General features: G+C 34.9%; 2 protein-coding genes across 3 annotated transcripts in view; one reads left to right on the top strand and one right to left on the bottom strand.

The window, feature by feature from the left end:
• The window catches only part of LOC131957662 (uncharacterized), a 26200-nt gene extending 13580 nt beyond the window's left edge, over positions 1–12620 (bottom strand). Inside the window, exons 1-2 of one of the 2 annotated variants that reach the window (XM_059322404.1) lie at positions 12511–12620; positions 1323–1531 (exon numbers count right to left, since the gene is read on the bottom strand). In XM_059322404.1, the coding sequence (XP_059178387.1) occupies positions 1323–1454 (132 nt within the window). In that variant the 5' untranslated portion in view covers positions 1455–1531; positions 12511–12620. Of the gene's footprint in view, positions 1–1322; positions 1532–4243; positions 4619–12510 lie in introns of those variants that run through there. The other variant, XM_059322403.1, reaches the window with a different exon arrangement.
• Positions 12621–12769: 149 nt separating this feature from the next.
• The window catches only part of LOC131957667 (oxygen-dependent coproporphyrinogen-III oxidase), a 60000-nt gene continuing 57997 nt past the window's right edge, over positions 12770–14772 (top strand). Inside the window, exon 1 of the mRNA XM_059322406.1 lies at positions 12770–12880. The gene's annotated coding sequence lies outside the window, so the exon portion shown is untranslated. The remainder of the gene's footprint in view (positions 12881–14772) is intronic.

The raw sequence follows: 14772 nt of genomic DNA, 5'->3' as shown, positions 1-14772 counted from the left end.
AGTAATAGAGTAGGGTTTATTTATATAACTACTTAAATTTTTTGTATAGTTGCCAGTTTTTACACTTTTGCATAACATGAAGAAAGTATTAAATACACGCACAATGCTAAAACATATTAAACGGATCAATGTCAAATAATACTTTCGCTTAGATTACTAGATAAATTAGATACATTTTAATAACAATAGGGTAAAAAAAACTAAATCAAATCCTTGTATAATTTTGCCAGGGGAGGTAATTTAAAAAGAAATTCAACTTAAGCTAATTAAAAAATGTGAATGCAAATTATGTGGACGTGCATGAGGACATTATTGCTAGAACATTATATTTAGCATGGATTGATCAAATGCACTGTGGTAGTTAAAACACGGATACTTCAAATACTGCCTTTTGTTTATTTTATGGATAAGTTGGGGGTATTATAGTTATTTACTAAGTTGAATCAGGCAGTTCCACCGGCGCCCCGGCTGGTGAATTTAGATTTGTTTATTTTTCGCATGTTTATGCGTATATCCAAACTTCAGTGGCTTAAATATTACTGAGAGCTACCTAATACAAAAGGTAACGTGTATAAATTATTTTGCTAAATCCCCATCAGTTGTCTTTTTTTAAGTCCTATTTTTTAATACTAGGGTGTTTTCATTAGCATTTGTTTCCTTATTGTTTTTCGTTTCATTTCACACACACATATATATATATATGGGGCCCTCAAAAAATTTCAGCCGGGGGCCCCACTCAGCCTTAATCCGCCCCTGCCCCTTCCCTAAAAAATACTTCCTATTATTAATTATGAATTCCTTAGCTTTTCTTCTGTTTTTAATTGTAATGTTAAAAGGGATTTTTCCAACACAAGAATAAGGTGTCAACTTTTTATGGGCCATTAATGTGACTAATTTCTTTCTGGATTTGCTTACATAATCATAGCTTTTGCCCAACCAAGAACAGAAAGGCAGCATATTTGATTTTGGAGTTTTCTATCCTAAATGGGTTGCTGTTCCCAGCTTTTGAGCCTCATCTGCCCGGGACTTTGAACTCGGGACTTTTCTGTTGAGTAACCATGGGCTCTACGGACCGAACCTCGCTGACCCTATTACTCAGCTTGTTAAAATTTTTATGGTTTGAATTCGGCAATTAAAAAATTAACTTTTATTCTTGCCAGATATTGTGGTTTAAAAATAATGCTAGATACATGCACATAATTATTTTCAAATCAAAACTTTGGTGGTCAGTACCAAACATTTCTAAAACATGATTTTTAAATTTTGTTTAAAACATTTTGAAGTGGTTAAAATTACCTAGTCAAAAGTATAATAAAAATTACCCTGTATGCCAAATTCTTAAATTCTGAAGACTTGTCTATCACATAAAGACATGTCCACAAAACATTACTGCTAACCAGTTCAGTCTGTGATGAAAAGTCAAGCCCACAAAGCTTTTCACAACTTGTAGCCATTGTATACAAATTAGACTGAGCTATAACATTTTAACAACTCCAAGAATGTTGCAATCCTCTGTCAGTATGAACAAATGCTGAAAAAAAGAAAAAAAAGTTATTTTTAGGCATTTATTTAGAGACTAGCTTGGGTACAAAGAGAAGTGATATTTCTTATCAGTTTTAAATAATTTAAACCATCTACCGCTCCCTATAACGAAATAGAAAATACGAGCCGACCCGAAGCGAATCATAAGCCACTATTTAGTTGTTTTATTTTCTACTTTTCAGTAATTCATAATTTGTGAATTCGACAGTACCAATGCTGCCACTGAAAATATTTGCTTTAAAACACTAACACCCCCCCCCCTTTTCCCCTAACTACTAGTAGTAGAAATACTACTAACTAGATCTAGATCTAATATTAGATGATACTGGTAAATATTGTAAGTAAACTAGGAAACAGAAATGTATGCCAAAGGGAGATAATCGCTTTTTCCTGACATTTTTTTCAATTTACTTGATTACCTTTCTTTATTAAATTTTTTTTTTCAAAAAAAATCGAAACCAACTGAGTCAATTTCGGAATGACGGAACAAATTACTTTTTTAGGTAAAAAAGCGGGACGGTTCCGATTTTGGCGGGACGGTAGGCATGTCTGCAAATACCAAAAGTGATATTTATTTTGGAATAGTATCTCTTCCTTGATTTACAACAGAAAAGTTCTTAGAATAAAATATTGTGAGTTTCTCTCACCTTATAAGCTGAAACTTTGAACATTATCATTATGTCAGTAAACAAGGAAGCTACTCCCAGAAATCTTAATGAAGTTTCAATTATTGACTTGTAACTGGACACTAGTTACATACCCCAATTAGTTATTCATTCCTAATTTTACTAATTATGTGGGCCTATTGATTCTATTATACTTACTGTCATTATTTCATAGCTAAATAATATATTCCATCTTAAGTTTTTGGTTATACCCATTTCGCATTTGTAATTATTTCAGAATTGTTTAGCTGTTTGTAAGTTATGGGTACTGTGGATGATGTGAAAACATCATTACATGTGTTACTATAAAACGTTAGTTTATTTGACTGTTGAAATAAACAATAGAGTTAATTTATGGATGTTTTAATAACAAGCTTTTATATAATTACTAGCGTACCGATCCCCCGCACGTTGCCGCAGGGGTAGAAGAAAGTTTGACGAAATATATTAGAAGGTTTTCACCTTGAGTGTACATTAATCACTCACCGGAATAATAATGTAGGGGCAGTAGCGTAGCGAGGGGGGCGGGGGGACATATGTCCCCGTACGCCGACCTTAGGGGCGCCAAAATGGGTTGGAAAAATAAATTGAAAGGATGAGGCAGCTGCAAATTGAAAGTTTGAGGAGGGGGGGTGCAAATCGAAATCTTGAGGGGGTGCAAATCTAAAAGTTTGTCCCCGGGCGCCGGGAAGGGTCGCTCTCAGGAGGCCCCCCCCCCCAATTACAATACCGCATAGGTGCGGCGTACGACCCCTGGCTCCTTAAAACTAACAGGCGCGATCGTGCCCAATAGCATCCTGTTAACAGAATATTTTTTTTAAAAACGCATGCTTTGTATTTAAAAACAAGAAAATCGTATTTAATAGCAAACAGCAAAACATTTCCATACAGTTAAAGTTAAAGGGAAATAAATCAAAATAATATTTTCTTAAGACAAGATAACCGCAAATAGTAAATTTAGTGTCTGGAACATTGTTGTTAAACTTTAATTTCGGAACATTTTTATTGATTTAACCCTTAAATGTGGTTTAATATTCAATTAGGCCAATCTTTAATATTTTAGTATAATATGCAAAAACATATTCATGCCAAATTGATTATGCTAGAACGATAGAGTATCTTAGTATCTATCATAAATTCTTAAATAGTAGGCCTAAATACTTGTAAGGGTGTTGGGAAATTGCATGGTGCGAAAAGCGAAATGGCGAAGCGGCAAACTGCAAGAAGGGAGCGAAAACTGAGTCAATTTTGGAATGCGAAACAGCACTCAATTTACAGTGGTATTTGATGCAGACTTGTCAACTCCCCCCATCATTTGTGTCGACTTAGAATACCACTTTGTTCGAAACTACCCGAAATACAGCAGACGATACATCAACTTCTTTCTTTTGTGTGGAACACGGAGGCCGTCTGATTTATCATCTTTGAAGATCACCGTGCCCGAATCCGCTGCCACCGCAAACATATTTTGTATTGTTGCATAGAAATTTTGTATTATAGCCGGCCCCTACGATTTTTTTTCTAGCCATATAAATATCAGCACAAGAAAATGCCTACATCATTTGGATACATCTATTCTGGAGGTAAGATCTAGCTATGTATTACTTAAAATACAAATACTTACTATGTGTTTTCTCTTCTTTACACTAATTTAATTAGATCGTACATCAAGGTTGTGACTTTTCAAAAAAAAAATTTCATAATGCCCCGGCTCACATTAGATTTTTTTTAAAAAATATTGTCAACTGAGACGTAATTTTCCTCTCGCAAACGAGAAACCAAGAGCGTGCAATGACAGCAAGGATGTTAGTACAGCAAGGATGTTAGGATTTTTTAAATATATATATATATCTTAGTATCTATTTTTCTATCTATATATAATAATGAAAACTGGATAAAAAAAATAACAACATACAACACTCGTGTTAAAGGGTATGGTTATAAGCTTATGCTTGTTTAGTTTAAAATAAAAAAATAATCTAAATAAAAAAGGATGAAACAAAACTTTTTTTTGCTAAAGGTGTCTCCGTATTTACCCGCGATTCCGCAGGTAGTGAAGTTCCACGCGCTGTTAAAACACTGGTGCGGCCATCACCTGTTTATCGCTTCGTATAATATTTGTTTGAATGTTTTATACGAAACTACCAATATCTGCTGTACACATGTCCATTTCTAAATATATCCAGGTCAAATTCTTTTGTTTTTCTCCTTCTGGAAGACAAGTTTTTTTTTTTAAGTTTCGAGGTATGACGTTGTAGGCGATTCTAGTTCCCCCTATGAAAAACACTAGGTCCCGGATGAGAAGAATAAAACCAACCAATCAAAGCTTTTTATAACTATAAATAGCTTCTACAATATGTGCAGGACACTGTACATACAATAGATAAGGCTAATAAAGCAACCTGATAGGTGAATAGGGGTGGCCACAGCTTGGGTAACGATTAGGGTAGTTTCACCTCGCTGCGTAACTAACGACTTGAGCTAGACTAGCCTAGACCTAGATCTAGAGTAGAATGGCAGAAGAATAATAATTAATATGGTCATTTGGGTTTGTTTCTGTGTGAAACGGTTACAAAATAGCGCCCGATGAAAGTCGCACCTCGCAATTTCCCAACACCCTACTTATAAATAAATAGATCTAGAGTCTAGAATAGTCTTGATCTATAGATATAGATCTAGTCTAGATTTCTTTAGATCTAGATCACGGGTTCCCAACCTGGGGGTCGCGACCCCCCTGAAGGGCTTTCTGGGGGGTCGCCAACTGGTATACTAAACCTTAGTAATTTGAAACAAAACATAAATATTTAGAAGAATTTTTGAAATTAAGCTTTACTAATATCACTGGAAAGGGAATAGAGAAGAAGCAAAGCGTACTGTACAAAGTTGTTCTCAGTCACGAGTTTATGAAATCTTCAAAACTAAAACGTCATTTGAGACGAGTCATTCGAAACACACCAAAAAAGATATGGAGTTCTTTCGTCGGTATGAAGCTAGTTGCAAACGTCAGAGACTTGATCGAACAGGAAGTTTTCACCAAGAAAACACAGCATTAGTGCAAGCATCACATGAAGTCGTGACAGAAAATGCCAAGCGAAAACAAACAATAGGAGAAAATCTCAAACGCTGCATGTTGAAGATGGTGAAGTTAATTCTTACATGTCCGAAGATGTTAAATAACACTATTAACACATTTATATTGAAATTAAGCTTTCATCATTATTTGCTTTTCAAGTTGATAAATCAACAGACTGTGAGTTCGTGTTTGCAGTTGCTGGTCTTTGACTATATTCATTGAGATGATAGCAAAGAAGAGTTGCTCTTTTGTGAAGATAGCATGGAGAAAATTAATAGTTTTTTTTAAAAATTGGATGATTAAAATGGGTTAAAACGGCTATAATGATTTGTGCGGATGGTGCACCATCTATGTTTAGGTCAAAATCGGGCTTTCAGAAAGCAGAAAAGATTTCGCTCCCTAACCACTACCCTCACCAATCGCCATCAAGACTCCATTGCTGGTATAAGTGGTAAATTATATACAATCTGGAGCCTTCAAAGAACTGAGCAATGACCTGAATAAAGATCACGAGGTTCTGCTCTTCTACACTACAGTACGCTGGCTGTCAAACGAAATGTTGTAAATTGTGTTTTTGAATTGAAATCTGAAATCAAATTGTTGTTGGAAATGCAAAGGAAACAAGACCTTTTGGTATACTTAAAACGACACAGAGTGGTTGGAGAGAGTATCATACCTAGCAGATGTGTTCGAACATCAACATAAGCATAACCTGAAGCTTCAGGGAAAATTAACGAATATTATCACTTTCCATGATTATCTTGGGGCATTTTATCAAAGCTGCAAAATCGGCAAAGAAAATAAATCTAGGAAATATTGTAAATTTGAGAAACTCTGCAGTGTGGTAGATGAATCTAATTGTGAGATTATTAAAATTTTGAAAGAAGAAATTTCTGGGCATCTTGAATCAAGTGAAAACGAACTGCAGCGCTATTTCTCTGAGCTGAAAAAAAAAGAATCTGCATTGACGCAGATTCCCATTCTCTTCTTCCCTCGATGTTGCCAGCATTCACGAAGAATTCTTTGATTTGTAGAATGATTACGCGTAAGATAAAAAACTGCACACTCAATTTTGGTGTAGTATTCACCATTCATACCCAAACAAAAAATTGATTGACTTTTCGAGAATAGATTTTCAACACTATTTTTCGATTAAAAACAAAATTAAGATAATGATAATGACATAGGTTGGCGTTAACAAAAAAAAATACTTTAAAAAAAATTAACCGCGAATGTTTAGTGCAGGGGTCTCCAAACTATGAAACTACGGCCCGCGGGCCGGATGCGGCCCGCGAAGTCCTCTCATCCGGCCCGCGGAGATCTTTTTGTCCAAGGAAAAATCGTTTGTTGGTGATGGCTGAGGAACTTTGCCCAGAAAATTCAAAGACATGCCTGGAAGAAACTGGCCCCCGAACTAAAATTTGATAGTTAATGCGGCCCTCGGACTGAAAAGTTTGGAGACCCCTGGTTTAGTGAATAGTATGCAATTTTACTCATTGTATTAAAACAGTTATCAAGAGTAGTTCATATTGAAAGTCTACTAGAAAATGTTATTTTAGTGCTAATTAATTTCCATACTAATTTCGGCTATTTAATTCTATGGGGGTCGCGGGTCACTTAATTTTTATAAAAGGGGGTCGCCACTCGAAAAAGGTTGGGAACCACTGATCTAGATAATTAAAATTATATAGAGTCTAGATCTAGGCTTAGACATCTAGGCCTACAGAACAGATCTAGAATCTAAATAATCTGTCTAGAGATCTCTAGATTCGTTTTAAGCAAGGTCTACGTATACTAATGCTTATTTATCGTTCTTTTGATTGAACAAAGCATTATAGGGGTACTCCATCAACCACCTAGGTATTTTTCCCCATTCACCTCCTTTCATGAGACCGACACGTCATAAATTGCGGAGCCGCCTGAGTTGACGTCACAAATCTTCACTCACTCCCGTAGCAAATCATATGTGACATCATTTATGGACAACCCCATAACACTCACTTGGGTACTTGATATTGACATTTTGACAACAAAGGATAACCAAAATGTGTCTGGCAGGTGGAGACTTGTGATCGACCATAATGACAACACGCACTTATAGGGTGGAGTGGCTGAATATTTTAGATGATGTTTTACGAGGGAAGCTGGTGAATAATACAATTTCAATATTTTGTCTCCCTGTAGGCATATATATAAATGATGACAAACATTTATTGTTGTCAAAATTATGGCTAGAGATCTTAGATAAGGCTGAGCGAACCGTAATTTTTTACATGACTTGTTGTGACACTGACAACAAAAATATGACGGAGGTTGGGGTTTAATTAAGGTAAAGAGAAGTATAAAAATGTCATAAGTTACGATAGAATCACTAATTGATGAAAAGAAAAACCTGAAATGAAAATAGTGAACATTCAAACAATAAGAAAAAACTCAAACTATTTAGTTAGCAATACTCACAAACCTAGTGGGCGTGGTTCGTTGCTAACAACATCATGGCTACCTAAGCGGATGCTTAGTTTCGGACATTTTTCTCATACGCTCAAGTGACTTTCTTGGAATTAGTTTTAAAAATGTTTACCTCGTGAAAAATGGCGTTTTTTTCACGTGATGTAAACTAATTATAGATGGCAGTGCCAAATATGCCAGAGCAACGCTATAAATTACTTTGGATAATGAAGACCAAAGGTCAAAAACTGGTGCCGATAAACATTCGTATATCTTTTTAAATATTAGCTACTACGATGTAGATCGGTGACCGAAAGTACATCAATATTAGATTTAGCAGTCTGTGGAAAAATAAATAGAATATTGCATGCGCTTTTTTTTTTTACAAATTCTCTAAAACAGTCACCATCAAAGGTCAAAATTGTATGACCCACGTGACCGCTATTGGGCGGGAGACGTTTGTCTAGGTGGCTCTATCGCAACTAAAAAGGTTGTATTATTAAATGGATGCGTTGTCCTGGCATAATTTTTCCGCCCAATTAAGCCACTTAATCGATCTTTTCTCTGGCCATTGGATAAATTGACACTCTTATTCAGCTTATTTTGCTAGCGTAATTAGACTAATTAAGCCTAATTATGGATATTTCACCTTGCTTTTTGATTATACTATGACTCTAAAACCACAACGTTCCGTTTTTTTTTTTTGTTTTTTTTTTGTTGATCCCTGGAATTAGATCTAGTAGTAACTTGTAAGCGTTGGTCTTTGTGTGCATATTTAGGCCTAATTGTTTTCAAATTTGTTATAGCTTAATTTGTCTTAATTCTTATTGATTTCATAAATTTTAATTAGGCTAATTATAATATTATTTTCACTGGTCTTCGTTGATACATTTATTAGGCTTAATGATGTTAATATTATTACGATTTTAGAGGCCTGATAAATTAAATGATTTTAGCGTTGGGTCTAAGTTTACATTACTAATTAGTACTTAGTAAACCAAGTACGCATGGACTAGGACATGTGTGTGCTGTGCCCACGCTGTGGTGGGCGATGCCTCTCGCTGACAAACCAGCGCGAGCGAGCGAGTCGTGTGTCACACTTGGCCTGTGTCGATGTTTGGAATGCATAGGCTTAATACTCGCTCTCTGGTAATAAATTTGTAAGCGCTGACATTTGAAAAATCAAATAGACACACATCTTAATAAAATACATTTAATGTGAACTTTATATTAATCTAGACCTACAATACTAATTATAACTTGGGATAACAAAGTACTTGGACTAGATTTAGCGCATGCTCACACTGTGCTGTGAGTTTTCTCTTGCTGGTTGACAAAAGAACGCAGGCGGGCTGGCGATGTTTGTAATTTGCCCACAGGGCCTATCTTCGCTCACGTGCGATCATTTTAATGCGATTAACCTCTTTTTTTTTTATAGGCCTGATTAATTGTATTTGATAGGCTAACTTTTATGGTTGACAAAACTAATAATAACACTTGTACAAGTCAAGTGAGAGAGAAGGGTTAGATTCTTTTTACAATGACATCGCTAGAATTTTATAAATTGCCCTGATTAAGCATTGCTAAAACACTTACACTAGTTAATAAAACATGCATGGGATAGAATACCTTTAAAAAGATATGATGATGTTTATTGTCAGGCAATTAAATTGTTTAAAGGGCAGAATTTTAATAAAAAAACGCATGCTTTGTATTTAAACACAAGACAAACCTATTTAATAGCAAACATCAATACATTTCCATACAAAACAAATAGAAATGAAAGGGAAATGACTCAAAATAATATTTTCTTAAGATGGCCGCTGTTTTTAATAGCAAATTTAGTATCTGGAACATCGTTGTTAAACCTTAATTTCATGACATTTTTATTGATTTAACCCTTAAATGTTTAATATTCAATTATCTTTAGTATTTTAGTAGAATATGCAAAAATATATTCATATTTAAGCCATATTTATTAGTTACCTTATCCCTACATTACTAGTTACTAGTTACGACCGAATTGATTACGCTAAAGCGATAGATTACCATTGATTTAACCATAGATCTAAATACTAAATGGTGATCTGTTATTCAATTAGGCCCCTATTTAGTATTTAGGCCTAGATCTATATTTTATCAAAATATACGAAAATATAGGGGCCTACTCATATTTAATAGTCGATCTCCTTACCAAAACCGGAAGTCAGAACCTGACCCTGAAACGTCATGCACTTTTAGTTTTCGCATTTTAAGTGTTTTTGGGGGGGGGTCCTATATACAAAAATGAAAAAACTGCTAATCTAGCAATATCTCATCACTATTTTAATGCGAAATGCTAAGGAAATGGATACTATGGCTTAAATGCCAGAAACATTTGCGAGATATGTAGTAATAATTAATACAAGCATTTCTTATGGAGCACTCTCATTAGGAACTGAACTGCAACGAAAAAACGACCGACCACCGGGCATCAGCGCTCGACAGCTCCTAGATAAATAAATATTTGAGATATTTACCATGATTAATATCATTGATGATGGTTCCCCTTTCCAAAATCCAATTCACCATAGAAATATCATGCCTCTGCTATTTTTAGTAACGTTACGTCATTGTTACGCTAGTTGTCAGATAGAAACAACTAATTTTTGTTTTTTGCGGAATGCACTGTTAAGTCTAGTATTTTAATTATAATTCAGTTGTAGCGTGTGCAGAAATTGTGGACATTATTATTGTATTAAAGTATTAGTAATTTTATAAGTATATTGATTTTTTTTCTTCACTGCAAGCCAAGTAGGCCGACTGTACTGTTAGTTTTATTGAACATAATTCGTGACCGGTCGTTAACCTTGTAAATACTACATCTAAATACTTCGTGGCCTACCCGACTGCATAATTTATATGAAATTATATGTAGTTTTTAATTAGGCCTTAGTATTGTATTTTAAACAATGCTCATTCCGAGCCTTTTTTGTGCTAAATCTAATTAGGCCTACTGACAATTTTTTTTATTTTTAGACTTGGTCAACCTCGTTAATGCTGTTGTGTTAGTTAAACATGTACGAATTGTGTGTACAATTTACGCAGTTACTCAGTTACTACGTAGTACGATATCAATAAATAAAGCAGTATTTATTTCCTTTTAGCAATCTATTGATACAAAATGTCTAATATTTTATTTTCCAATACATCGTGGTGTGTGGCAGAGTAAACAGAACTGTGCGGTAGGTGACCTAGAATCTCCGAGTTCGAATCCGAAGTCGAAGTAAATCAGTTGTGCTTTATTTTATTGTTTCACATAGGAAATGCCACGAGCCGCTTTATTTTCTTTCTTTTTTAAAAATAACTTTTTGATCGAAATAATATTTTATAAAATAATTATTCAAGATTTTCCAAACATCGTCGCTCGCATCGCTCGCGAGATCGACTGCTTACATTTTCTTGTCTGCGGGAGAAAAATGTTGACACGGTCGAGGGTTCACCGTGAGTTCAGCGGGCCTACCATACATACGTCACAGCATTAACGATTGCTGTTAGAGATCGTCGGTGGGCAAACCCACCCCTCCCCTCATAAACCAAGCAAATTGTAAAACAACTTAGAGTCATTTTAAGTTCATGCAAACTTACAGGAATATAGATTTACTACGCATAGCTGGTAAAAAAAAAAAAAAACTTCGCCTAACCTAATGCTACTACAGAAGAGAAAAATAATTATAGAGTATTTATTTTAAAGTTTTAAAAAAAGTTGATTTATCATCTTACCTAATACTGTATTGTCTTTACAGTTAGAATGCATAGATCTAGATTTCTGTCAGATCTATTTTTAGTTTTGGATATTAATTTTATTATCATCTTCATGGGTATTGAATTGATTGTTCAATTCATCATGGAAGGCCTAATGTCTTATATTGTACATTATACATAGAATTTAAAATAAATATGTCTGATATTTCTTTAATAAACATAATGAATATAAAGTTTTATTTCCAACAAAATGTTTTGGTTTTTTTTGGTAACTAAAATACCCAATGTTGTCGTAATTGCTATGACATCATGCTACGAATGGAAAACACAAACCAACGTAACTTTTTGAGCTTTTTTGATGGCGAAAAAGAGTTTCGCATTTTAAGAAGTTAATTGGTCATTTTGTTTTTGTTTGTTTTCTTGGCCCCTAATTAAGCTAGACCATTAAATTTGGTCTCAAATTAACCAGTAAGTGATATAGTTTGTAATGATATATCATAAGTGACAGACAATTTTAATTAAAAAATTTAGGCCTAATAAGAAAACCTAATATTTAATGACATTCATTATGATTATGCACTCTCTCCTACATTACTTTTAGATCTAGAATCTAGATCTAGATCTAGTTTTGGCCGAATTTACGAAGCTAAACTAAGATTTTACCCTAGTCTAGATCTAATCTAGATCTCTAGTCTAGATCTAGATTCTAGCTTATCTACAATCTAGATCTCTAGAATCTAGATCTAGATCTAGATATCTAGATTAGATCTATTCTAGATCTAGAACAAGATTCTAGATCTAGATCTTATCTATCTACTATCTAGAATCTAGATCTAAATCTAGTCTAGATCTCGATTAACCTAGACTAGAATCTAGATTCTAGATCTAGATCTAGATCTAGAATCTAGATATCTAGATCTAGAATCTAGATATCTAGATCTAGAAAGTTTAGATTTTAATATTTTCCGTTTCTACGAAAACAGAGGTAGATCTCTAGATCTAGATTAGATCTAGCCATAGTTTAATTGTTATACCTACCGGATTTAGTTCAGACACGTCACTAACAGCTTGGACTACTTTTTTCTATTAGCACGTAGAGTCTAGAGATCTAGATCTATAGTAAACCAGTAGGGACTATGTGACTATGGTTGTCCGCAGCCTAGCCTACAAAGTTCACTAGCCGAGCCTAGGCCTAACACCCAACCATTGACTCTTTTAACCAATCCGGAAGAAATTACATGACCTAGACCAACACACCCGGATACTTCCTTTACAGTGTATTTGATTGGCTAGGCCCCTAACTCTCTGCGACCAGGCGGAAAACTTCCGTGCTTTCACGTGATGCACAAGTAGATGTACTATAGGCCTAGGCCTATTCTAGATCTGCAATGCGCAGAAAGGCTCTTTGGTAAACAAGTCGATATAAACATAAGATAGATCTAGATCTACTTAACACAATCAGTATTCCCCTTTTTTTCTATTAAATAGAAGAATTTTGTTTAGCAATTCGTTACAATTTTAAAACTGACCAACATTTGACCGATACTTTCGAATGCCCAAATCATTCAGACACTTGTTTATGTCAAAGAAAATGCTACTTGCCAAACGAGTTCAGTTAGGTCCAAGCGGTGTCACCTTGTCTAGTTAAATATAGTAAACGAGCCGACCCGCGGCGTATCATATTCATAAGCCGCTATTTAGTTGTTTTATTTTCTACTTTTCAGTAATTCATAATTTGTGAATTCGATAGTACCAATGCTGCCAGTGAAAATATTTGCTTTAAAACACTATCAGCGGGTCGTTAAGTACGATACCCCCCCCCACCCTCCTTCCCCCCCCCCCTTGAAAACAGCCTCCTCTTAACTCCCCTAAGTTTAAAATAGTTTCAAACTAAATTATCTGCCCCTAATAGCCGTCACTAAACCCGGCTCTACGATTGTAAACATTTAGCGTGAACCACAGCTCACCAGACCATGTGGGGGTGGTAGGGATAAGCTTAGAGAGAAGAGAGGGGGCAGCAAGGCGCGCGTATATATATATATATATATATATATATATATATATATATATATATATATATATATATATATATATATATATATATACAAACACAGTACGAACATGGGATACACATTTATGGCTTTTTTTTAAAAAATGTCTTTGTTTTTTCTTTATTAAATCATATTACAACAACATGTAATGTGTATAAGTCGTATAAGTGTATTAGTCTGTTTAGAAAAATCTCTGATTTTAGGGGAAAGTGTGGGGGGGGGGGCCTAGTGTTTTAAAGCAAATATTTTCAGTGGCAGCATTGGTACCGTCGAATTTACAAATTATGAATTACTGAAAAGTAGAAAATAAAACAACTAAATAGCGGCGTATGATACGCTGCGGGTCGGCTCGTATATATAATTATCTTCTGGGAGACATTAGAAAACAAGCTGCAACCGCTCCTTACAGTCCCCTCTCTTCCTCTCTATCGCTACCACCCCCCCCCCACCCCCTCACATGGCCTGGTGAGCTGTGGTTCACGCTGTTTACATTTTACAATCATAGAGAAGGGTTTGGTGACGGCTATTAGGGGCAGATAATTTAGTTTGAAACGATTTTGAACTTACAGGAGGTAACTAAGAGGAGGCTGCTTTCACGTGGGGGGGGGGGGGGAGGGGGGTTTAGTGTTTTTAAGCAAATATTTTCAGCGGCAGCATTGGTACTGTCGAATTTACAAATTATGAATTACTGAAAAGTAGAAAAAAAAAACAACCAAATAGCGGCGTATGATACGCAGCGGGTCGGCTCGTTAGTAATATTAGTACTTTATAAATTTACATGCGTTTTTTGAGAAATCGGAAATAGCATAAATTAGTACTTCCTGTCAACTGAAATTACTCAAAATTTGACAGAAGGTAGAAAATTAGATCTTTTACTTACATTTGAAATTTCATTTATCTATCTCAAATAGTACTCAAGTTATAGGCTTTTGAAAAACTCAAAGTAGATAAAGTACCACTTCCGGTTATCGGAAATCGCTCAAAAGTTGATACGGATCTACGATTTTGATAAAATACTTATATATGAAATTTCAGCAACCTCGCTGTAACGGTACTCAAGTAATCGTGTTTACACACACAGACACACAGACATACGGACAAGATTGCAAAATTATGTTTTTCCGTATCAGTGAGATGTAAAACGTCGAGATTTGTAAAAATCTCGATTTTTTTTTTTTTTGCACGATTACAAGACTTTCTCTATACTTCGTATATACGAGAAAGTAAAAAATAAAAATAAATGCATAAA

Source organism: Physella acuta, unplaced genomic scaffold (genome assembly GCF_028476545.2).
Source record: "Physella acuta isolate Inbredline_101_S28 unplaced genomic scaffold, ASM2847654v3 ptg001255l, whole genome shotgun sequence".
Classification (NCBI taxonomy): domain Eukaryota; kingdom Metazoa; phylum Mollusca; class Gastropoda; family Physidae; genus Physella; species Physella acuta.
This window is presented reverse-complemented; position numbering and strand designations above follow the sequence as displayed.